At 39.2% G+C, this 24281-nt stretch overlaps 1 protein-coding gene across 4 annotated transcripts in view; it reads right to left on the bottom strand.

Moving 5' to 3' along the window:
* Positions 1–24281, bottom strand: part of akap10 (A kinase (PRKA) anchor protein 10) — a 92658-nt gene that overhangs the window by 13796 nt on the left and 54581 nt on the right. For all 4 annotated transcript variants that reach the window (XR_011883161.1, XM_072243622.1, XM_072243619.1 and 1 more), the window contains 6 exons: positions 21249–21347; positions 16653–16737; positions 10696–10819; positions 2846–2982; positions 2242–2386; positions 1348–1524 (listed from right to left, as the gene is read on the bottom strand). Coding sequence is in view for 3 of the 4 variants with exons in the window: in XM_072243622.1 (XP_072099723.1) it covers positions 1348–1524; positions 2242–2386; positions 2846–2982; positions 10696–10819; positions 16653–16737; positions 21249–21347 (767 nt within the window). In the remaining variant the exon portion in view is untranslated. The remainder of the gene's footprint in view (positions 1–1347; positions 1525–2241; positions 2387–2845; positions 2983–10695; positions 10820–16652; positions 16738–21248; positions 21348–24281) is intronic.

Raw genomic sequence — 24281 nt, 5'->3', positions numbered from 1 at the left:
GATGCTGAGGCATTATAAGGCACTGGTGAGGCCTCACCTGGAGTATTGTGAACAGCTTTGGGCTCCTCATCCCAGAAAAGATGTGCTGGCATTGGAGAGGGTCCAGAGGCAGTTCACAAGGATGAAGCCGAGAATTAAAAGGGTTATCATACGAGGAATGTTTAAAACAGAGATGAACTTGTGGAATTTATTGCCACAGGCAGCTGTGAAGGCCAGGTCGTTGGGTGTATTTAAAGCAGAGCTGGGTAGGATCTCGATTGGACACGGCATCAAAGGTTACGGGGACAAGGCTGGGGAGTGGGGCTGAGGAGCGAAGAAAAGGATCAACCATGACTGAATAGCAGAGCAGACTTGATGGGCGAAATGGTCTAGTTCTGCTCCTATGTCTTATTGTCTATTGGGTCCATCAAATCTGATCTGCAATTCTACCAAATCAGTCAGGCATTAGGCTTAAATCTTAAATTAAATGACTTCCTAATTCAAGTTCTATTAGCTTTTACAGTGGGCCTTGCTTATCAATGCTCATTTTGCTCATTTCTCAAGCAACTTTGTGCAGTCCATGATAAAGCTATTAACATTAGCACAAGCATTCCTCCTTCACACAACAGCAACAAAGATGAACTGGTCATTCATTTCATTTGCTGCTTATTGTAAGGTGTGCACAATAGGCTGATGCAGTTGGCTTTAAAACCTTAGTATATAAGGACATGCTAACATTAGTGAGGGTTCAAAGGAGGTTTACAAAAATGATTCCTAGATTGATGGCTCTGAGCCTGTACTCACTGGAATTCAGAAGGATAAGGGGTGACCTCATCGAAACCTATCGAAAGTTGAAGGGCCTTGATAGAGTGTATGTTTCCTATGGTGGAGGAGTCTTGGACCAGAGGACACAACCTCAGAATAGAGGGGCATTCTTTTAGAACGGAGATGAGGAGGAATTTCTTTAGCCAGAGAGTAGTGAATCTGTAGAATTTGTTGCTGCAGGTAGCTGTGGAGGCCAAGTCATTGGGTATACCCAAGACAGAGGTTGATAGATTCTTGATTAGTAGGGTCTGAAGGGTTACAGGGAAAAGGCAGGAGATTGGGGCTGAGAAGGAAAATGGATCAGCCATGATGAAATGGCCTAATTCTTCTCCTACATCTTGTAATATTATTTCAAAATTCATTGGCAGTGATGCATTTGAGATACAATAAAGATTTTTAGCAGATTATGATCAAGTTTGTCATTTTATATTATATCTGCAATGGCGTTCATTGGATTTTTACCCCTAGATTTTTAAATATGGAGTAGATATTCTAAACAACTGAACTATTAATGCTGATACATGCCAACATGTTCTTTCTTACCTGTGGTGTACTACTATCAGGGGTGCCCGTGTTTGACTCATGTTCGTGAGGGCTGTTTGGTCCTTGGCCAGGAAACGAAGTGAAGGCTTTTGCAATATCATTGCTTCGTACTGAATGGATGAGATCATTCAAGTATTTGTAGTACAAATTACTAGATAAGAAACCAGGTAAGTAAACCTGAAATATATAAAATGTCAGGCTATTTAATACTACAATGGAAATCTTAAATGCATCAATATCAATGTTTTCAAATACAGTAAAGAGGCTCCCTCAACCCGAAACATCGACTGTTTATTCACCTCCGTAGATGATACCTGAACTGCTGAGCTCCTTCAGCACTTTGTGTGTGTTGCTTGAAAACCAGCTGATCAGTTAATAATATTTCTAACAATGAGCCCCATTGGACTCATTACATCATTTAGGCTTTCATAATTCTTACTTCCTGCTTCTATGTGCTCAAATGCAGACAAGCCCTTCTGCTCAGATAATAAATCTACATATACAAGTTAATCTGCAGGGATGAGTTTCATCAGGATAGTCCTCTCACATTTTGCTGGACAAATTGGTCAGGGCATGTTATCACTAGTGTTTAGTGGGACTCAAAAATGGGCTAAAAGAAAGAATGTGCTTAACTGGGTGCTTGACAGTCAGCACCGACCCAGAGCGCTAAAGGCCTGCTTGCTTGTTGTATGACTGTGAAGTTCATCACTAAGCCAGGTTCTGCAAAAGTTATGAGTCTGAACTAAAAATAAATATGCACATGGTGCAAAAAGAACTAATTTATATTTTAATTTTCTTTTCAATTCTCAAATGATCTGATACCTATTTAATAACATTTGAAACATGTATTTAAAATCAATAGTGCTCAATGGAAGTCAAGAACAGCTTGCTCACTTTTTCCATTGTTGTCCAGGCTTGCCTTAATGGAGTGGTGAAGCAGTTGGGAAGTGGTCCACCTTCTCTGCAGATATTTGACTCGATTTCTAATCGAACAGAATCATCAAATCCTAAAGGGTGTGTAGCTTGCAAAGAAAAGTACCTGAAGACAAACAAGTGGTATGAAATGACCACTTCAGTTCAAAATGCATCATAGAATTGCTACAAAAAGACTGTAGGGATAGAGATTCTGGGGAAATAGTGTGCAGGTGAAACCTCATTACTGCCAGGATGCAATAGAAGTTACAGATACAAATGCCATGGAATTATTATACTGGTTCACCATATCCACCATTAATTGCCTTGAAATCTGAAGACAAAGAGGGTTGAATAGAAACACCTATTGAGACCACTTTCTGCATACACTCGACCAAAATGTTTTCTCTTACTAAATGAGAAGTAACATGTTACACGTATATTGCAAGGCTTCTTATGATCATCCTTGATATCACTGCTTTAGCCTAGAAATTTGGAGATGAAAGATTCAGTTTCATAAACTTTCCAAATGAAATGTAATGCCCCATCGAACACTGGCCTATACACCATAAGTAGCATAACTCACTTGTCATACAAGATCATGGCATCATTCTGTGCTTCTTGACCATCATACTGCCCGTTTTTAGCAGCAAGGTGAGCCTGGAAATTATCTGCAGCTAACCAAAACTGCAGGATATTTATAGCCTCTTCTTTCTCCATGTACTAGAAGGGAAAAAGAAAGCAGAATTCTTAAAGGCTTTCCAATACAAATCCTATGGTTGTGTAAAAATTGTTGTTATTAAATGGAGGAAAGCAGGAACCATATATGCACAAAAGAAAAATCATTGCAGTAAAGAATTAACTAATTTCCTACCAGGGTGTAGAAATCTAGAACAACAGGAATTCTGCAGATGCTGGAAATTCAAGCAACACACATAAAAGTTGCTGGTGAACGCAGCAGGCCAGGCAGCATCTCTAGGAAGAGGTGCAGTCGACGTTTCAGGCCGAGACCCTTCGTCAGGAAGGGTCTCGGCCTGAAACGTCGACTGCGCCTCTTCCTAGAGATGCTGCCTGGCCTGCTGCGTTCACCAGCAACTTTTATGTGTGTTGTAGAAATCTAGAACTTGAACTTCATGCCATTTTATTTGGTAAAATTAATTTACAGTACCTTCTGTAAGGTGGCACCTTGAAAACTGCATTTTCTTAGTACTATATTAAAGTCTCTTCCATAAGATGTACAATACCCATACAGTAGGTTATCTACAACTTTTAAAACCTGATGCGAGGATCAACCCTTCTTCTCATTTCTCATTGAAAGGAGTTACAAGGGCAAAAGACATTCTTTGCCTCCACTATCAGATTTCTGAATAGACAACGAACCCACGAATTTTACCTTACGGTATTTGCACTACTTCTTTAAATTGACATAAATGTACATGTGTATATATACAGTATTGTGCAGAAGGATACATACAGTGTCTATGACCTTTGCCCAGTACTGTGGTAATATTAAGTATTGCATTGTACTGCTGCTAAAAGAAAACACAAAACAAACTTCATGATACATGTGGGTGATGATAAACCTGATTCTGATAGGGGTCATATTGTGGACTGAGAGTGGGAAGGCGACAGGGAGAGGGAAATCATGATTGGGAAAAGTAGAAGGGAGAGGGGAGGGAGTAGAAAGCACCAGAGGGACATTTTGTAATGACCTAATTGTTTGGAATCAAATGACCTTGCCTGGTGTCTCACGGTTAGGTGCATCTGTACCTGCACTACTTCTCACCCCAGCACTCCCCTGCCACATGTCCCACACTCCTCCCACAGCGCTCCACCCTTGCCATTCCCAACATCCTTTGCTCCTAGCAGATTTACAAACTCGCACTCTGCTTCATGTTGACAAGTACAGTATTGTGCAAAAGTCTTAGGCACCCCAGCTATATGTATGTAAGATTTTTTGCACAGTACAATATATATGTATATATAGTGTGCATGTAAATACAAACAATTGTACTACTTCTCATCAATACTGAGTACTCCATTTAAACGCAATATCCACCACACTGCACACAGTTCTCTCTCACTTGGACAACAAAGACACTTATGCCAGAATCCTGTACATTGATTTCAGTTCAGCGTTCAATACCATCATCCCGCAGAGACTAGTGGAAAAACCGTTGCTGTTTGGCCCTAGCACTGCCATGTGTCGCTGGATTCTGGATTTCTTGACAGAGAGACCACAGTTAGTCCGTGTTGGCAGGAACATCTCTGACTCCATCACACTGAGCACTGGATCCCCACAAGGCTGTGTGCTTAGCCCATTGCTGTTTACACTGCTTACACATGACCGTGCAGCCAGATTCAAGGAGAACCTGATCATTAAATTTGCAGATGATACCACAGTGGTGAGGCTCATCAGCAAAAATGATGAAACTATGTACAGGGAAGAGGTCAAACACCTAGAGAGCTGGTGCAGGGATAACGACTTGATGCTTAATGTCACCAAAACTGAGATGATCGTCGATTTCAGATTGTCTCAGCCTGAGCACACACCCCTCAGCACCAGCGGCTCCACAGTGGAGAGAGTGGAAAACATCAAGTTCCTTGGAGTGCAGATCTCGGACAATCTCACCTGGTCCAGGAACACCACTGGGATTGTGAAACAGGCCCAGCAGAGATTGCACTTTCTGAGGAAGCTTAAACAAGCATCACTCCCCACTAACATCTTAACTACATTCTACAGAGGTGTGGTTGAGAGTGTGCTGACCTTTTGCATCACAACCTGGTACTCCAGCTGCAGTGCTGTCGACAAAAAAGCCTTGCAGAGGGTGGTTAGGGGAGCAGAGAAGGTTATTGGGGTCTCTCTACCTTCTGTCCAAGACCTCTTTCAGAGTCGATGCCTCCAGAAGACACAGTACATCATTAAAGACCCCTCACACCCTCTCCATGAACTGTTTGTTCTTCTGCCATCAGGCAAATGTTACAGGAGCATCAAAACTAAGACCACAAGGCTACTAAACAGCTTCCTCCCACAGGCAGTCAGACTGCTAAGTAGCTGCTCCACCTGATTCTGCTTTGGACACTTTTAACTTGCACTGGACACTTATAACTGATTTAACTGACGTGTGGCTGTTGTGTTTTACTATTTATTGTTACGTTTATTATTTAGTGTTGCGTTTGTTATGTTATGATTGCACTGCCCCTGAGGAACGCTGTCTCATTCTGCCCTGCAGAGCTGATATATAGTTAGATTGACAATAAAATTTTTTGAATCTTAAATCTAAACAATCACATTCTAGGCTCAAAGAAGTATGTGAACCTCAGGAGTAATGCCTTCTACAAAAGCTATTTGGAGTCAGGTATTCCAATCAATGACATGAGATTGGAGGTGAGAGTTGTAGAGGTGCCCTGCCTTATAAAAAAGACACACAAAGTCAGATTACTGACAGAGCCTGCTCTTCTCAAGAAAGATCTATTCATGTGCACCATGTCACAATCAAAACAACTTTCAGAAGAATTGTAGAAATGCATGAAGCTGGAAAAGCATTTATAAAGATCTGAATGTTCATCAGTCTGACAAATGGAGGAAATTCAGTACTATTGTTACTCTCCCTAGGAATGGGCATTCAGCAAAGATCACACCAATGTGCAATGCTGAAGGAGGTGAAAAAGAACCCAAAGGTAACAGTGAAAGGCCTGCAAAAATCTTTAAGACTTGCTAAGGTCTCTGTACATGTGTCCACTATAAGAAAAACACTGAACATGAAGGGTATTCATGGAAGGACTCCGAGTAGGAAACCACTGCTCTCCAAAAAAACAACAACATTGCTGCATGCCTCAAGTTTGCAAAGACCACCTGGATGTTCCACAACATTTCTGGGACAATGTTCTGTGGACAGATGAGACAAGGTTGAACTTTCTGGCAGAAATGCACACTATGTTTGGAGGAAAAAGGACACTGCACACCAACACCAAAACTTATCCCAAATGTGAAGCATGGTGGTAGGAGCATCATGGTTTGGGGCTGCTTTGCTGCCTCAGGGGCTGGACAGCTTGCAATCGTTGAGGGAACAATGAATTCACATTTGTATCAAGATACTTTACAGGAGAATGTCAGGGTAGCAGTGCGTCACCTGAAGCATAATAGAAGTTGGATGATGCAACAAGATAATGATCTGAAACACGAGTAAATCAGCAACACAATGGTTTAAAAAGAAGAAAACCTGTGTTTTGGAATAGCCAAGTAAGAGTCCAGACCTTAACCCAATTGAGATGCTGTGACATGGCCTGAAGAGAGCGGTATCCCAGAAATATTGATGAATTGAAACAGCTTTGTATGGAGAAATGGTCATAAATTCCTCCTCACCATTGTGCAAGTCTGATCAGCAGCTAAAGGTAGAGGTTATTGCTGCTAAGAGGAGGTTTACATAATTTTTCCAACCTGGACTGTGAATGATTAAACAATGTGTTCAATAAAGACATGAAAAATACAATTGTTTGTGTTATTAGTTTAGACAGATTCTGTTTTGTCTAATCTTGTAACTTAAATAAAGATATATACACACACACACACACAGTATGAACATTTCATCCATTATAATTTATAGCAGATTTTATTATTGTACTGTACTGTTGCTGCAAAACAATATATTTTATGGCATATATCAGTGATAATAAACCTGATGCTGACTACGGTGCCCACCCAGCTAGTCCAATTTCCTGCACTCAGTCCATATCCCTGAGCCCCACCCCTCCATGTACCGATTAAAGTGCTTTTAAAATAATACTATTGTATCTGCCTCAAGCATTTCCTTTGGCAGCTCATTCTGTATACCCAGTACCCTCTGTGAGAAAAAGTTGCCTCACAGGGCCCTTTTAAATCTTTTACCTCTCACCCTAAACCTATGCCCTCTAGATACGAAGTGACAAGGGACACAGGCTTCTGGGGTACATGTCCTCAAATGGCTGAAAACAGCAAAAGAAGAAAACAATGGTTACAAAGGCATCCAGGATATTTGTTTTGTTTGGTATAGACCAGGGATGGCCAACCTATGGTGCAAGTGCCAAAAGTGGCGCACATTGGATGATTAGAAGTGGCGCATTGCACCCCAGTGATAATAATAAAAAGGTAAGCCTACTCATGCAAAAAAGTATTAACCAAAAACCGATTTGTAGAAAAACAAATCTATAACAGGAATTCAAGTAGCTTAGAGCTAGAAATGGGTTTTACTGAGAATAAATTTAAAACTTAGCAAGTATTTTTAGCGATTTTATTATTTCGTGCACATCTTTTGGCGAATGTTATCTTCTTTCACATTAATCTGTTTTCAATTTTAAAAAAATTTTCAATGAGTTGAACTAGGAAAGAAGGACTTTTGTTCTGCAGTCGTTCCATTAACTGTTGAATACACGTTTGATACTTGTTTGATCCTGAGGTGCCAGGCGTCTGCACCAGTGGTGCGTCGCAGGTTTTGGCCAGTCAGTTTACGATTGACACTCGTGCACTACGGAGTTTTGCTGTGTTCATCCTTTGTGAACATTTGCAGCTTTGTACTTTTTCGAAAATTAAGCCTTGTTTTTACATTCAGTTACCCATCACAGAGCAAAAGAAAATGATCAAAAGAAAAGCAGAAAGTGATAGTAAGCGTAAATTCAATGAGCAGTGAGAAAATAAGTTCTTATTTATAGCAGGTTCATCAGGAAAACCATTGTGCATTGTTCATGAAAACACTCTCACATAATAGAAGACATGATCTTAACAGACTATAAAACACAACATCAGACTGAAATAGAAGGAAAACTGAAGCTTGTGCTTGGGTCCGAGTTACGGAAAGAATATGTGATTAAGAAAAAGGAAGAAATCAAAAGACAACAAAATATATTTGTTAAAAGTAGTCTCATTAAGGTAAGTAATGTTTATCTTGCTTTTATATTAAATCAATATATCATGTAAAAATGCTAAATATGTCTATATTAACATATTTTTACAAGCATTGAATGGGGGTACAAGAGTTGTATGGTGCATCTGAACTCATGCGTAAAAAAATTGACGCATGGAATGTAAAAGGTTGGCCACCCCTGGTATAGACATATCAGTACATAGTGCAAGCAGAAAACGTCCAATAACAAAACACAGACCTAAATACAGATCATCAATGGGAAATCTAAACAGATCCGATTTCTCAAGTCCAATTACAGTGAAGTAATCTCCAGCTGTGGTCAACTTCCAGCACTGGTGAGTGCAAGGCATATCGATAACTCCCTTCTTATACTTACTGATGAAGCGCCATTTGCCAAACAATAAACAGAAAGCATGGTACATGCATGAGGTATGTCCAAATTAATCTTGAGATTATGAAAATGCCTGCTTAAATCTCCTGAAACTAAATCTACACTTTTATCATTAATAGTTGAAGGGAAAGATTGAAGATGGGTTAGAAAAGGATGAGTTGATTTTTAATAGTCTTGGGGAAGCTTTAACGTTACAATCTGAACTTCTGTGTAATGACAGTGAAGGTCGATAAAGCAAGTCTTATATTTGGAAGCAGTAAATGGTAGGTCTATTGGGATGAGACAAAAAAGTCTTATCCTGAGAGTGGAAGGCATGAAGGTTGATATGACCCACGGCACAAATTGCAGTGATTTTGGAGATGAAACACACAATCATAGTGTCTTTAAATATTGTTTACAGTAGTTGTCTGTAAATTCCATAAAATAGCATTAATCCTTTTTAAAATTCTAATTTTCCCATTAGATACTTAACACTATCTGTACAGTGACATTAAAATGTTCTGATTTTAGAATATTTCCCTTAAAAGAATCAATTTCTGCCTCTATATTTTCAAAGATTATCTATATTACCTTTATTACATTAAGTGGTCTCGACTCCCAACTTGAATATCACCCTCTCTTTTCAATGCAAACAAACCTCTGCTCTCTCTTGGAAATAAGTAAACCAGAAATAACTTACAGGAATTTATCACTCTACATCAAGGAATCTACATTAGGTATATTGGCATCTCTCATATTAGTTGAAACAACTTTGCCTTAGGTTCAACTCATCATCCAGGAATGCAAGCACACAATCCAGGTCAATAATACCAAAATTGCTAGCATTTGGATGAACCATTATTCTGACATCCACCCCTTATTCATATTAAAGGTAAGATGGAGATTAGCTTTATTTGTCACATGTACATCAAAATATACAGTGAAGTGCATTGTTAGTGTTGAGGTTATGCTGGAGGCAACCCACAAGTGTTGCCCACAACCTACTAACTCTAACTCATACATCTATGGAATGTGGGAGGAAACTGGAGCATCTGGAAGAAACCCACAGTCACGGGAAGAAAGTACAAACTCCTTACAAAACCCTGATCTTACAGCTGGTGCTTTGAAGTGTGATGCTATGCTACCTTAGCACCATGACTTTTAAAGTCAGTTTTGTACAATAGCAGCATTATTTCCATAACTTTGTGCATGAACTTTTCTCAAGCTGCTGTCTAACATTCCTTTAGTCTTTTCAATTATTTTTTTACCTGCCCCACTAGTGTCTGGTGAATTATGTACACAAACCTTAAAATCCTTTTGTTTCTCCTCCTAGAATTTACTATGTCATTGAACTTCACATGATTATGAAATTTGGGAAACCAACTGACCAATCATTTAGGCCATTTGTAAACATGATGAAAAGCAGTATATTCAGTAAATTGATCTGTTCTTTCATTATAATCAAGTCTAAATCACAGAATTGCTTACTAACAGTATTGCAAGAGTTAGTTCATAACATCTTCAATCATATAATCCATGCTCTACCCATCTTTCACTCAACCCATTCACAACTTAAACTCATCTAAAAATACACAACCTACAATCTATGTCTTTCACCCAACGCTAATATCATGGCCTAATTTGTTTACGGATGTCAAAATTATAAATATCTATCTTTTTTTAAATGCACTAGGTACTTATCACTTATATTCCAATAACATTATCAGATACCCCACCTTGTCCCTCAGACTCCAGAATATGCTCACATGTAAGTATTGGCAATTATGGCTTCATCCATACAGCCTTGCCTTCTGGCACTACTTCTGAAAATCCCTCCAGCTTTCCACCTCTCCTCAAAATCCACCTCACTGTCACCAATCATTTGATCACCCTGCTTAGGATTCCTTTAGGTTGCATTACGTTACAAAAATAATGTTAAGAGAAATCTAAGCTATGGTTATTTTAAGCAACATATTTCTTAGACATGTATCTTGCATCTCTTGTTGGGTTTCTATCTTCCACAAATGACACAAAACACTTGACAGCTTTGCAAATATTCATAAATATCTGCTACACACGCTTGATGAATGATAGTTTAATTCAAACACAGTTTGCTGTTCCTTGAACAATTCATGACTTAAGCAAAACATTAATATTGAATCTTACCTCTGAAAAATAGAACAGTGCTGACTCATTGAAAAGAATATCAGCCAGGTAAACAGTACCACTTGTCAACACTTCAATTTGATATTTACAAAAATGGTGACTCCGTAAAAACTCTGTAAAGTGCCTGCAGGAGAATGAGAAATAAAAACAGAAGGTCAGCATATATTTTTACACTGTATGTGAAGAATAATGCCTGAAACTTCAGCCTGGATAAAAGCCACCTTAAATTGATTACTTTCAATACTTTAAGGAAATTTTTAATTTTAAAAATGTAAATTTAGATACAATACAGATCAACGCATCAACACCACCTTAAAATAAAATCATTCAACTTTCATAGCATGTCATTTAAAGCTTTTCATTTTAAATTTTGCTAAATTTTGTCTCTTAAAAGCTCATATTTTACTCATCTAGTTAGGTTGAAGACTAAAGTGCAAAACACCTGCATGAAATAAATTGTCCTTCTCTTCTACTGCAGCTTAATAACAAATATCTCCTTATCATTTACAGGAGGCTAATTGTGACCTTCTAACAAAGCTGTTTGCAGTGTGGTTTATCAGATATACTTGGGTGAAATGGTCAAAAGATTTTATGTGTTGTAAGTTAGATCGAGTACCAGCCAGCTTTGGGACCAAAATGTCTAATTAAAAAACTGATGTTCCAGTAATTTAACCCTAGGGTAAAGGTCAGTTGTACATTCTTTAACATGAGCTCATTTTACTGTAAAATCAATAACTAACAAGGTATTTTGATTATTGGCAAGTCCTAGTTCAGAAGAATTGGAAAAAAATCCAAAAATATGGAAAAACTGATATGAAAAAGCTGACTTATTAATTTTCTATTGCCCACAATTTTAAATGCAGCTTTCAACATCTGACCTGTAAATTGCAAGTCTAAAAAAATTTCCAAAACTTAATGAATGTCAGCTAAACTGTGGTCAAGTTACATAAACAAATTGGTTGGGTATATGCAACTGAAGAGATATTAAAGATCAGAGTAATTTAGTCCCCAAGTCCTATAAAAAACATGCTGAAAATACAAAGAAAATTAATGAAATTTTCAGCATTCTGCTTCTTAACAGTCAGAATCATAGATGATTACAGCACAGAAACATGCCCTTCAGCCAATCCAGTCTGTGCCAAACTGTTGTTCTGTCTAGCCCCATCAACCCACACCTGGACCAAAGCCCTCCATACACCTCCCATCCATGTACACATCCAAACTTCTCTTAAATGTTGCAAGTGAACCCATATCCACTACTTCTGCATTTCTGGTGGCTCCTCACCCCCCCCAGGTTCCCGTTGAACATTTCACCTTTCACTGTTAACCTATGACCTGTAATCCTAGTCCCACCAACCTCAAGGGAAAAAGCATCTACTCTATCTACACCCCTCATAATTTTGTATGCCTTTATCAAGTCTCCCCACATTCTCCAATACTCCAGGGAAAAAAGTCCTAACCTATTCCACCTTTCCCTATAGCTCAGGTCCTCAAGACCTGGCAACATCCTTGTATATTTTCTCTGAACTCTTTCAATCTTATTGATATCTTTACTGTAAGTGTATCACTAACTTCTGAAACAAAGGTTCGCTACATTTCTAAAAAAGCAATATTTATTCTATGGTAATATGAAGCATGGAGCAGCAGGAAAATGGAGATGAAATATTATAAAATTAAATGGTAAAATATAAACACAAAAGAGCATGACTGAAAGTCACTTATTATTGCCATTTTTAAATAACTGATTAGATATCAGACTATATAACTTCCACACTTCTATAAACACACATACAAATCCTTGGACTGTATTGGTTGCTGACAAAAAAAACGATGCATTTCATTCATTGTATGTTTTGCTGTACCTGTGACAAATAAAGCTAATTTTTATTCTTGTAAGATTTCATTTCATCATTGGGGACTATCTGCATTGCAATGCTAAACCATTTGGAAGAACAGGGGAAAGATTTATTTTGAAAGTGAGCAGTGAGCGAAGACTGCTCAATGGTGATTGCAAATTCTGTTCTTTGAATTCATAAATTATGACACAGGAGATAGAGTGCATAAAACCACAGCTTAAATTCAGTCTAGCATTTAACCACAAGATGGCAATAAATCATTAGGATTTTCTCAGGCCTTATTCTCAAACACACTACGTTTGAATGGGAAACTGAAATTATAATACAATATTACAAACTAACACAGGTAATGACAGAATTTAAAAAATCTTGACGTGCCTGGGAAGAGCTCTGTACCTGGGCAAAGGTAATGAAAATCAAATTAAATTGCACATCTATCCAACAGTGCAGGAGAAATTTTTTGGGAGTAGTTACAGTACTTAAACATAGAAAAGTACAGTGCAGGAACAGGCCATTTGGCCCACAATGTCATGCCGAACCAGCTAAAAAGCAAATCAATAACACCTAAACACTAGTTCCTCCTACCTACAGGATGTCCAGATCCCTCCATGTCCATAAATCCATGTGCCTATCCAAATGTCTCTTAAAAGCCTCTCACGTATTTGCCTCTACCACCATATGAGCAACACATCCATTCTTGGCATCCACAACTGAGTAAAAAACAAACTTACCCTTCACTTCCCTCCTGAACCTACCCCCCAACCCCACCTTCAATGCATGCAAGGTTTTCCCAAATGTATACACAGGTTAATACAACCTAATTATATAGGTTGTATAGGCTAATACAGCAGGATACACTGGTATCAAGTATTTCTGTGTTACACTAGATTAATGTAGTTAATACTCCCTAATTTTGAAATTAGGGCCAGCCAGCGGTCCAGTGGCACCAGCACAGGACTTTGAGGCGGATGGTCCTGAGTTCGAATCCAGCCGGGTCCCAATCTGGGCAGCAGCAGTATCTGCACAGAAGAAAAGGCCTGGCGACCTACTTCTGTATCTTGCCACGAAAACCCTATGGACAACTGCACTATCCATAGGTTCCCCATGACAACTTGATGGCACTCAACAACAACAAATTTGAAATATGGCTTAAGAAACACTGACAAATAGGCATTAATAAGCTCAGGTTTGTTGTGTTGAAGCCTACATGCATGCAAATACAAACTGTTTGTTATTCATGCAAGGAAACAGTGCTGGAAATGCCTGCAATTGTCCACAAAAATCAGGCCTTCCTGTCTCTATCACTTATTGAAAGATTAGGCTATTCTGGATACTTTCATTACAACATGCTAATGGTGAGCAGCTACACTGTGGCTTTAACAATGAACCAGCAAGCTGGGGATTTAAGTTTAAATTCATTTAATAATACCGGGTATTTCAGGACAGAAGCATGAAAGCACTTGGATGTCACAATAGCCTAAACAGTTTAATGATGTCCTTAAATCAAACATCCTGTTGCTCTGTCAGGTCAGGTTCAGGAAATAGAGTTATGCTGCAGGGAAACAGGTCCTTCAGCCCAATGGCCATCATTTTGGTATTGCTTTAGTATTGTCACATGTACCAAGATAGAGTGAAAAACTTGTTTGTATATTGCTTATACAGATCAAATCATTACATGGTGCACTGAACTAGAATGAGGTAAAATAATAATGCAGAATAAAGTGTAAAAGCTACTGAAAAAGTGCCATGCAGGGAAATGATAGAGTACAAGATCATAACGAGGAAGATTGTGAGGCCAAGAGTCCATCTTATTGTACAAGAGGTCTGATAACAGTGAGATGGCAGCTAATTTCCCAGCATGGGGCCTGCACTATGCTACCGTATTTCAAGTACGCATCAGACACTTGCGAGAGTAGTCACCTCTACCACCTCCTCTGGCAGTAAGCTTCATATTCAACCATACTTTGGGTGAAAATGTTCTTCCTCAAATCCTCTTTTAATCACCATCTGTCACCATAAATCTGTTTTTATTTTCAACTCCAATAGGGAGAAAAGGTTCCGTCTTTATCTTTCTATGCCTCTCATAATGGAAACAGTTTGGATAGTTGAGTCAGGTACACCAAATCCCCACTCCTCCAAGTGCACTCTTCTGTACTGCAAGAAAAACAAGCTCATTCTGTCTAGACTCTCCTCATAGCTGATGCACTCCATTTAACGCAACATCCTGGTGATTTGCCTCTAAGCCTGCTTCAGTGTAATCACATCCTTCCTATAGTGATTACAACTGCACATTGTACTCCAGCTGTGGCTTAATTAGCATCATGTATATTGGCACACACAAAATGTTGGAGGAACTCAGCAGGTCAGGCAGCACCTATGGACAGAAATGAACAGTAATGAACAGTTGATGTTTTGGTTGAGCTACTTCATCAGAATACTCCCAATGACCCTTAAACTTGTGCATGATGGTTCTTCTGTGTCACAGTACTTCTAGGATCCCACTGCACAGATCCTGATGCTAGTCTTTGTAAAATGTTTACCTCACACTTAACAGAATTAAATTCTGTTTATTTATTGAGATACAGTGCAGAATAGTCCCTTTCGGCTCTTCAAACCATGCCACTCAGCAATCCCCCAATTTAATCCTGGCTTAATCACAGGACAATTTACAATGACCAATTAACCGACCAACTGGTACATCTTTGGACTGTGGGAGGAAACTGGAGTAGCCAGATGAAACCCACGCAGTCACAGGGAGAACATATGAACTCCTTACAGACAGGCAGCCGGAGTTGAACCTGGGTTGCGCATCTTGCATCCAGAGAAGATTTGAGAAGCCTCTGCAATCACTTCCTCTTACTCCTTAGCATACATCTCATCAAGCCCAGTGGACATATCCACATTTAAGATTGCTAAAATATAAAATAGAGGCACCTTTTTGATTTTCAATTGTTCTGTTCTCCCCCCACCAAAAAAAAATTCCATAACCAAAACATCCTTATTCATGGTAAATAGAGAATAGTGTTTATTTAAAATCTCACTTGTGTCATCAGACTTCAAGAGCAAATTGCCTCATTAATCCTTAATGAGCCCTGTTGTTTCTTATGTATGTCATCCTTAACAATGAGGTTATTACTGGAATAAGCAGCACAATGTTTTGTGGTTGAGGGGAAAGAGCAAATGGGCTTCAATGAAAACTAAATCGGCAGGAATTCCTCTTCCTCCTCTCCTGAATCACCAGAATGAACCATACCTCTGTGCAGTGAGAACAAAAGGGACCGCTATATATATGGTAAGTGGCAGACATTTGCACAGTGAGAGAACAATATTGAGAAATGTCATGTGCCTAATTATATTATCAACCAAATTTGCTTATGGCACTTTTTGCTAGTAATTGGGACACGAGGGTAACAATTTATTTTATATAAAACAAACATGCAGAGCTACACCAGCTGTCTGGACAGTGATTGGATTTGGATCTCTGACAAATTTTATTTTTTCTGTTCCGCGCGACTTGTGAACTTACACACAGTGAAACAGTGAACTTACAATAGGCACCAATGAATTTGCAGTCCTCACATCTGTTTTTCATATACTGGACAGTATTAAATGTGCAATGGACAGTCCCAAGCTCACCTGTGAGAGGAGGAGGGTTGGGCATGGGGCTAGCAACCTCATCCCATAAAAACCCAGAGCTATAGAAACACCAAAAGAAGCTCCCAACACCTCAGTCCTGGGAGAGGAAGGATCCTTGACACCAAGATGGGCTACACCTGGGGACCACTTGAAAGACTGGCCCAGGACAGAGGTCATTGGTGAGCCGCTATCGGCAATATATGCCCCAGTAGGGGCAATGGCCTTAAGCAAGCAAACAAACTAGGCGATATTAAATGATATAATGCAGGACTAAATCCACTGCATCTCTCTACATTTTACCATTGAAAACATTAGTGCTTTTTTTTTGTTTCAGCAATTATACTTTCATGTTGTATATCAATACCTGGTTACAGGTTCCACAATTCCAGAACATTAGAATGCCGTTAGTGTTCTTTAATCAGCTAAACTCTTGTTGAATTAACAATTTCCATGAAATATACTCACTCTTTTTCCATTATAATGTACATTACAGCTTGTGCGGAAACAAAACAGTTGGGATCTACTTGTCCATCTTCTCCACATATCTTAGCTGTTAAAATAAAAGCACAGTTTAGATTAGATTAGATTCAATTTTATTGTCATTGTGCCGAGTACAGATACAAAGCCAATGAAATGCAGTTAGCATCTAACCAGAAATGCAAAGAATAGTGTTATTTACAAAATAACTGCGAATAAAAAGTAAGTGCTACAGCACACAAATAGAAAAGTACTGAGACAGTACAATATGGGTGCAATACTGCTTAGCGCTGTGATGTGAGGTTCAGCAGGGTCACAGCCTCAGGGAAGAAGCTCTTCCTGTGCCTGCTGGTGTGGGAGCAGAGGCTCCTGTAGCACTTACCGGATGGGAGGAGAGTAAAAAGTTCATGGTTAGGGTGAGATGCATCCTTGATAATGCTTTTTGCCCTGCCCAGGCAGCGTTTATGGTAGGTGTTCTCAATAGTGGGTAATTGGGTGCCGATAATCCACTGGGCAGTTTTCACCACATGCTGGAGTGCTTTGCAGTCCGATACAGGACAATTGCCATACCACACTGAGATGCAGTTGGTGAGTATGCTCTCAATGGTACAGCGGTAAAAATCTGTAAGTATCCTGGGACAGAGGTGAGCTTTCTTGATGCTCCGCAGGAAATAAAAGCGCTGTTGCGCCTTTTTGATCAGGATGGAGGAGTTCAGGGACCAGGTGAGATCCTCGGAAATGTAGATACCAAGGAATTTGAAGCTTGATACATGCTCCACTACAGCTCTGTTGATGTAGACGGGGATGTGAGTGTGGTTCCTAGTATGCCTGAAGTCCACAATAATCTCCTTGGTCCTCTGGGTGTTAAGGGCCAGGTTGTTGTCAACTCGCCACCCAGCCAGGTGCTGGACCTCATCCCTGTAGGCTGTCTCATCATCCCCTCTGACCAGGCCAACCACCGCGGTGTCATCTGCGAACTTGATTATGGAGTTAGAACCATGTACAGGAACGCAGTCATAGGTGAAAAGGAAGTACAGAAGAGGGATCAGCACACAGCCTTGAGGCACGCTGGTGTTCAGGGTGAGAGTGGAGGAGGAGAGGTTGTCTAACTTAACTGATTGGGGTGTTTGTCAGTTCCAAGATTGTTGCAACTTCACAATGATGAACTGCAACTAGAATTGCATATTTTCAACCACAGTATCAGAATGGCAATCTTTTAAGAAAAAATAACTTTGACATGGGTAAAAGTGAAAGTAAGACATGAGTGCAGTTTCAATCACTTGTACCAGCTTCTGGGCTTCGACTATTTGTTGCAGAGGATCTGTGCAAACCCAGCATGAACAATTTTAGATGAATATTCTGTAAAATACAGTCTGGATGACTAATTTCCAAAAATATGATTAATTCTTTCTTTGAGAGAAAGTCAGTCATGCAAGTCAATTAACAAGCAGAGAACTTCAAAATTCAAATGAAAGTAAAATGAACTAATTTTAGCATTGCAACAAACTTTACAGTAACAGGAAGTTAGGAGATCAAAGTTCAAAAAAACTGAAGTTCTGTATTTGCGGCGAAGGTTGAAGAAGAAAGGAAGTTTCACACAGAGAAGGCAGAGGAAGGATGTAAAGATGAAGTAATTATAAAGAATACTTAATGAGAAACCATATTTAAAATGGATATTTCATAGGCAGTCCAGTAATTCGATTTGAACATTCAAGAGTACTGTAAAGGAGGCAAATAGAAGTATCACATTGACCATGAGCAAGTCAGGCATTTTCCAATTGTGAATAGTTTATGCTGTCTCAGTTAACAGAGAAAAAATAAATGTCAGTACTGCTAATTCTCTGCTTGATAGCTTGTTTATTAGGGAAAAATTATGTTCCGGAACCACAATTGCTAGCTGCCAATTTGTATAAATATAAATTGCCCAAAAAAAGAAGCCTAAAAAGACAAAGCAAAAAAATAGCCGCACAAGTCATATTTAATCCTATGAATACTTGCATCTGTTGACATTTGCTTTGCTAAATGGTTACATCTTTAAGATGGCTCAGAAGGTTGATAGAATTGGAATGCAAATTGGAGATTTTCATTTTCAAATTAGAAACTACTGTATTTTGGTGCCATTAAATTATGGAAAGCAATAGTCTTAAATCAGATGTCACTGCGCATCTGCACATACTTTGACTTGAGATGCCAAATCTAACTTTTTCCCAGTTTCAACTGAAATGATGTTCTTGCTTCAGCATTGATCAGATTTGGATCCAGGCACTTAGAATACTCTTTCTCTTCTAAGTCCTACTGTTCTAATTTGTATCAGATTCATATGCAAAAGAAAATTCCCTAATTTCAATACAACTCTTGTAGCAAAGTCAGAAACAGAGTACAAATATAAAAGAGACAATTTACCAAATCTTAAGAATGCAAACAAAATTGAAGTGTTTTAATGGATTCACTTTCAATAATTGCAAGCCAATAGATCTTTGAATCTATTTCCTCTTACAGCTACATCATGAAGTTTAGTACGTTGTAGATCAAGGTTTCACAACTGAGCAACCATAATGCTGTGCTTAGAGTGACAGACACACAACTGCATCCATGAGTCTCTAGTTGTAGTTACTGATGTCAGATAGGCACTGTCAGTCGTTAACCAAGCAGATGTTTCCTACAACATAGTCAAAATAAGGAGGTAGAGAGTTGTTAGACCTGTGGGAACAGAATCACTACAAATTTGACATGCACTGGATAACTGGTAGAGGACAGAAATCTTAAAATTTGTGAGAAGTTACATAATGAAAGAAGATGCTGATCATGAGCAAATAACGTGGAAAATGAGGGAAGAGGGCCAAGAAAATATCACTGGCAGACAAGATTAAGAAAAATCCAAAGGTATTTCATAAATATATTAAGAGCAAGAAGGTAACCAAGGAAGGCATAGGGCCCAATAGGAACTTAAAGGGGCAATCACGTGTAGAGTGAGAGGACTTGGGTAATGTATTAAATGAAGACTTTCCATCTATCTTCACCAAGGTGAAGAACATTGCAGATTTTGGGGAGAGGAATGCAGTATTCCAGAGTACATTAATGTATCCTAGAATGAAAGGAGAATGCTGGGGCACTGACTTGAGTTTTTAAACCTTTGCTAACTATAGGTGAGGTAAAAGGTGAATGGTGGATGGCAAATGTGGTATTTTTGTAGTATTGCACCTCTAACTCCCTCCAAAAGAAAGGCAGAAGTAAGCCTGGCAGTTATAACCCTGAGAGTCTAATGTCGGTGCTGGGGAATTCAGAACGGAAGAAAAATCTGTGAGACACTAATAATCAATACTTTGAAAAGTAATTGATCAAAGATGGTGAGCATGGTTTTGTTGAGGACAGTCCCTGTTCTAAGAGCCAACATATTTGCACTGATGAAGGAAGTGCAGCTGATGAGATTTACATGGACTCTGACAGAGTCCCACATGTGAGGCTGGTTCAAAACATTAAAGCCCATGGGATCCAAGGCCAGCAGGTAGACTGGATCCAAAATTAGCTAGTGAAGTGAGAGGCCGAAAGCTTGGTGAATCATTGCTTTGGAGACCAAAGCTGTACCACAGGGATCAGCACTGGTACCTTTATTATTTGTTATATACATTAATGTTTTGGCTACGAATGCAAAAGATAAGATTGTAAGCTTACATGCGATAGAGAAAATAGTGGTACCGTTGATTGCAAAGAGGACAGTCCAGGTTACAGAACAATTTTGATCAGTGGTCATTTAAATGGAAAAATCGCAAGTGGACCTTAGGTGGAGAAATGGCAGAGGGACCTTAATCATATTAAGTTTCGGAGATCTAGTACGGATAGAGCATATATCCTGAATGGTAGGGCACAGGGAATACCGAGGAACAGAAGCACTGTGCTGCACAAGACCAGATTTCTTACTGTGGTAACACAGGAAGACAGGTGGTAAAGGCATACAGGAGATTGGTTAGTATGGATGTGGTGGGCCGAAGGGCCTGCCCTGTTATACAATTCTATGGTTTAATATCATTTGCCTTTTACCCTGACACCTCCCACTCCTTTATCCACTTTAATCTTCTGACTTTTTGATCACATTCTTTTTAAGTATTTGTTTTCCCACTAAGCCATTTGATGGTTTTCCATCATATTATAAAGATCTTCTAAAAACCTAATTCATTGATCATGCCCATGAGGTACCTACCCTGTCAATACATGATTGTTAATAATAAAAATACATGAAATTAAATGATGGACCAGTTAGCTACTCTGGGAAAGGCAACTTGATAAATACACCCTGTCCAGGAAGGCTCCAAGAATTCATAAGCACAAAACTCAAAACCTATGCTATTCTGACCTTGTGATCACCATAAAACTACTGAAGTTATCAAGTTGAATTAAATGACAAAGTAGCAAAGAAAAATTAGATTTAGTATAATGACAAGAAACCCCAGGAGAGAAAAATCTTGATTTTGTTACCCTCCAGCTTGCTTTGCTTATTAATACAAAGACTATTCAATATACAGTATTTTGCCAAGTTAGGCAAAACACAGTCATCCCATTTTAATAACAACTCAGCTGACTACTTACCAACTATGTCATTTCTCACTGCTTCTACAATTGGAATTGGTCTGGAAGCATCTGGTGAAATATATTTAGTAAATATTTTAACTGCATCACGTTCTATGCCTGAAAAGAAGAAAAATAACAATTTAAACCAAGAAAAGTAAAACCCTTGGGTGTATTAGTATAATTTACCCCCAAAGTGATTACATTTTCATATATAAATAGAACACAGAATTAACCTATTGATCAGCACTACAGAAGACTAAAGGTTAGAAACAAACACCATTGGTATTACTGACCTCCTCTGAAGTACAATCTCCACAGCATTGCTGAGCAATCCCAGTGGGAATAGCAACTCACTGTACCAGATGAAATAGAGGTTGTTGCCATAATAAACTACTGCACATTATGCCAGGACAAATAATTTGAAGCAATCAGAGTAAATCAATGAAACCTTACTGCTGGGACTGCGGAATGACTGTTGCAAATGCATTTTGGTATTGAACCTCCGATTTAGCTCTTAGAAAAAAAATCAAGATTTACTATATATTTTGTACGTAGAGTAGTGTGTGGTAAGAATAAGAATGTTTCTGGATTCAGTTAAGGTTTCAAGTCAAGTCACCTTTCTGGATTCTGCAGACATCACTAAACTAGGGATGAAAGGAAAACCCTCCATTAAAATGGGGATTAGAAGCCCAATCACAGAAATTTAAGAGAGATTAGGACAGCATGGTGGCATAGCAGTTGGCATAATTTATTACAGTGCCAGCACCCCAGGTTCAATTCCACCAGTGTTTGTAAGGAGTTTATACATCCTTCCCATGACTGTTTGGGTTTCCTCCCATATTCTAAAGATGTACCAGTTACTAGTTGAATTGGTCACATGGGTGCAATTGTGCAGCTCAGGCTCATTGAGCCGTAGAGGCCTATTACCTTGCTGTACCTCTAAATAAAATAAATCACAAATATTTAAATCGCATGAGAGATGAGACATAAAATTTCAGGTTTTAAGCATTACCCATGCTCCTTGCTCCAATTGTAGAAAAGTGTCTCTTACTAATCCCATTTTTGTATTTGCTTAGTTTGGGGATTTGCTTCTGAAAACTGAACGGGAAGAACACACGAGGAATTCAGTGGGTCAGGTGGCATCTATGGAAGGGAAGTGGATAGTTGATGTTTCAGGTTGAGAACCTTTTATCTGGACTGGAAAGAAATAGGGCAGAATCCCGTAGGTGACAATGTCCAGTAATTTGCCATCCAATGATTCAGGAATCCTAATGATTCAACAGCTGGCTCAGCATATGTGGTTTCCTTGAGCTCCTTTAAACACACTGGGAATCCATCTCCCATGTTCCATACAACTGTATGACATAGACTCTTTGATTCCATCATGGCTGATTTATTATCCCTCTCAGTGCCATTCCCCTACCTTCTCCTTGTAAGCTTTGATGTCCTAAGTAAGAACCTATCAACCTCTGCTTTAATTATACCCTTTAAATGCACCAGGGTTCCATTTCCTGTGCTCCCTTTAAAGCAGGAGTTCCCAATTTTTTTAAGCTACAGACCAATACCATTAATCAAGGGGTCTGTGGATGCCAGGTTGGGGAAGACCTGCTTTAAAGCCTACCAGGGTCACTGGAAAATGATGTAGCCATGTTACATCTAAAAACAATGAATTAAATTTGTGCTGGAGCATTCCTAGTAGTAATATTCAACAGCCCTGAAAATCAGCTAGATTGCTACTACTCAGGCCCTGAGGGTACCAAACTATCAGAGTTTTGCAGTATATTGTTATATTTACTGAGAAAATTGCTTCCAAGTTGCAGCAACTTATAAAAAGAATTGTGTCAATAACACAGCGTAATATATTTCTTATGATCAGTTATTCTGTTTTCAGTGGTGCTGGTTTAGGAAATAATACTTTGCAATTACTGCAAAGGTTACTTAATGGTTTTAACTGAGGGAGGAACATTGACCAGGATAACCAAGGTAACTTGCTGCTCTTCTAGCTTCATAGAAACTTTGCATACAATTAAACATTGAGCTATGTTCTAATGCCTCGTCATAAAAGAGATTGTGATTGTAGCATTCCCCCTGTAATGTGGTGAATTATCTGTCTAAAATCAGATTGTTCTACAAATCCTGATATCGAAGCTGAAGTTCCACTTCCTTACTCCAATTATGAATTATACCAGGTTGTTCTCATAACAAATTACCATGCTTTATGAGTCATCAGAATTTGAGGTGAGCTACGTCTTTACATACAAACACACAGACAGTTACAGGCATATGGATGAGGGTAGTGCAGTGGATGTGATTTAAATGGATTTTAGTAAGGCATTTGACAAGGTTCCACACGGTAGGCTTATTCAGAAAGTCAGAAGCCATGGGATCCAGGGAAGTTTGGCCAGGTGGATTCAGAATTGGCTTGCTTGTGGTGGAGGGAGTACAGTCAGATTGGAGGATGGTGACTAGTGGTGTCCCACAAGGATCTGTTCTGGGACCTCTACTTTTCGTGATTTTTATTAACGACCTGGATGTGGGGTAGAAGGGTGGGTTGGCAAGTTTGCAGACAACACAAAGGTTGGTGGTGTTGTAGATAGTGTAGAGGATTGTCGAAGGTTGCAGAGAGACATTGATAGGATGCAGAAGTGGGCTGAGAAGTGGCAGATGGAGTTCAACCGGGAGAAGTGTGAGGTGGTACACTTTGGAAGGACAAATTTCAAGGCAGAGTACAAAGTAAATGGCAGGATACTTGGTAGTGTGGAAAAGCAGAGGGATCTGGGGGTACATGTCCACAGATCTCTGAAAGTTGCCTCACAGGTAGATAGGGTAGTTAAGAAAGCTTATGGGGTGTTAGCTTTCATAAGTCGAGGGATAGAGTTTAAGAGTCGCGATGTAATGATGCAGCTCTATAAAACTCTGGTTAGGCCACATTTGGAGTACTGTGTCCAGTTCTGGTCGCCTCACTATAGGAAGGATGTGGAAACATTGCAAAGGGTACAGAGGAGATTTACCAGGATGCTGCCTGGTTTAGAGAGTATGCATTATGATCAG

The sequence above is a fragment of the Mobula birostris genome, chromosome 25 (genome assembly GCF_030028105.1).
Source record: "Mobula birostris isolate sMobBir1 chromosome 25, sMobBir1.hap1, whole genome shotgun sequence".
NCBI classification, from domain to species: Eukaryota; Metazoa; Chordata; class Chondrichthyes; order Myliobatiformes; family Myliobatidae; genus Mobula; species Mobula birostris.
This window is presented reverse-complemented; position numbering and strand designations above follow the sequence as displayed.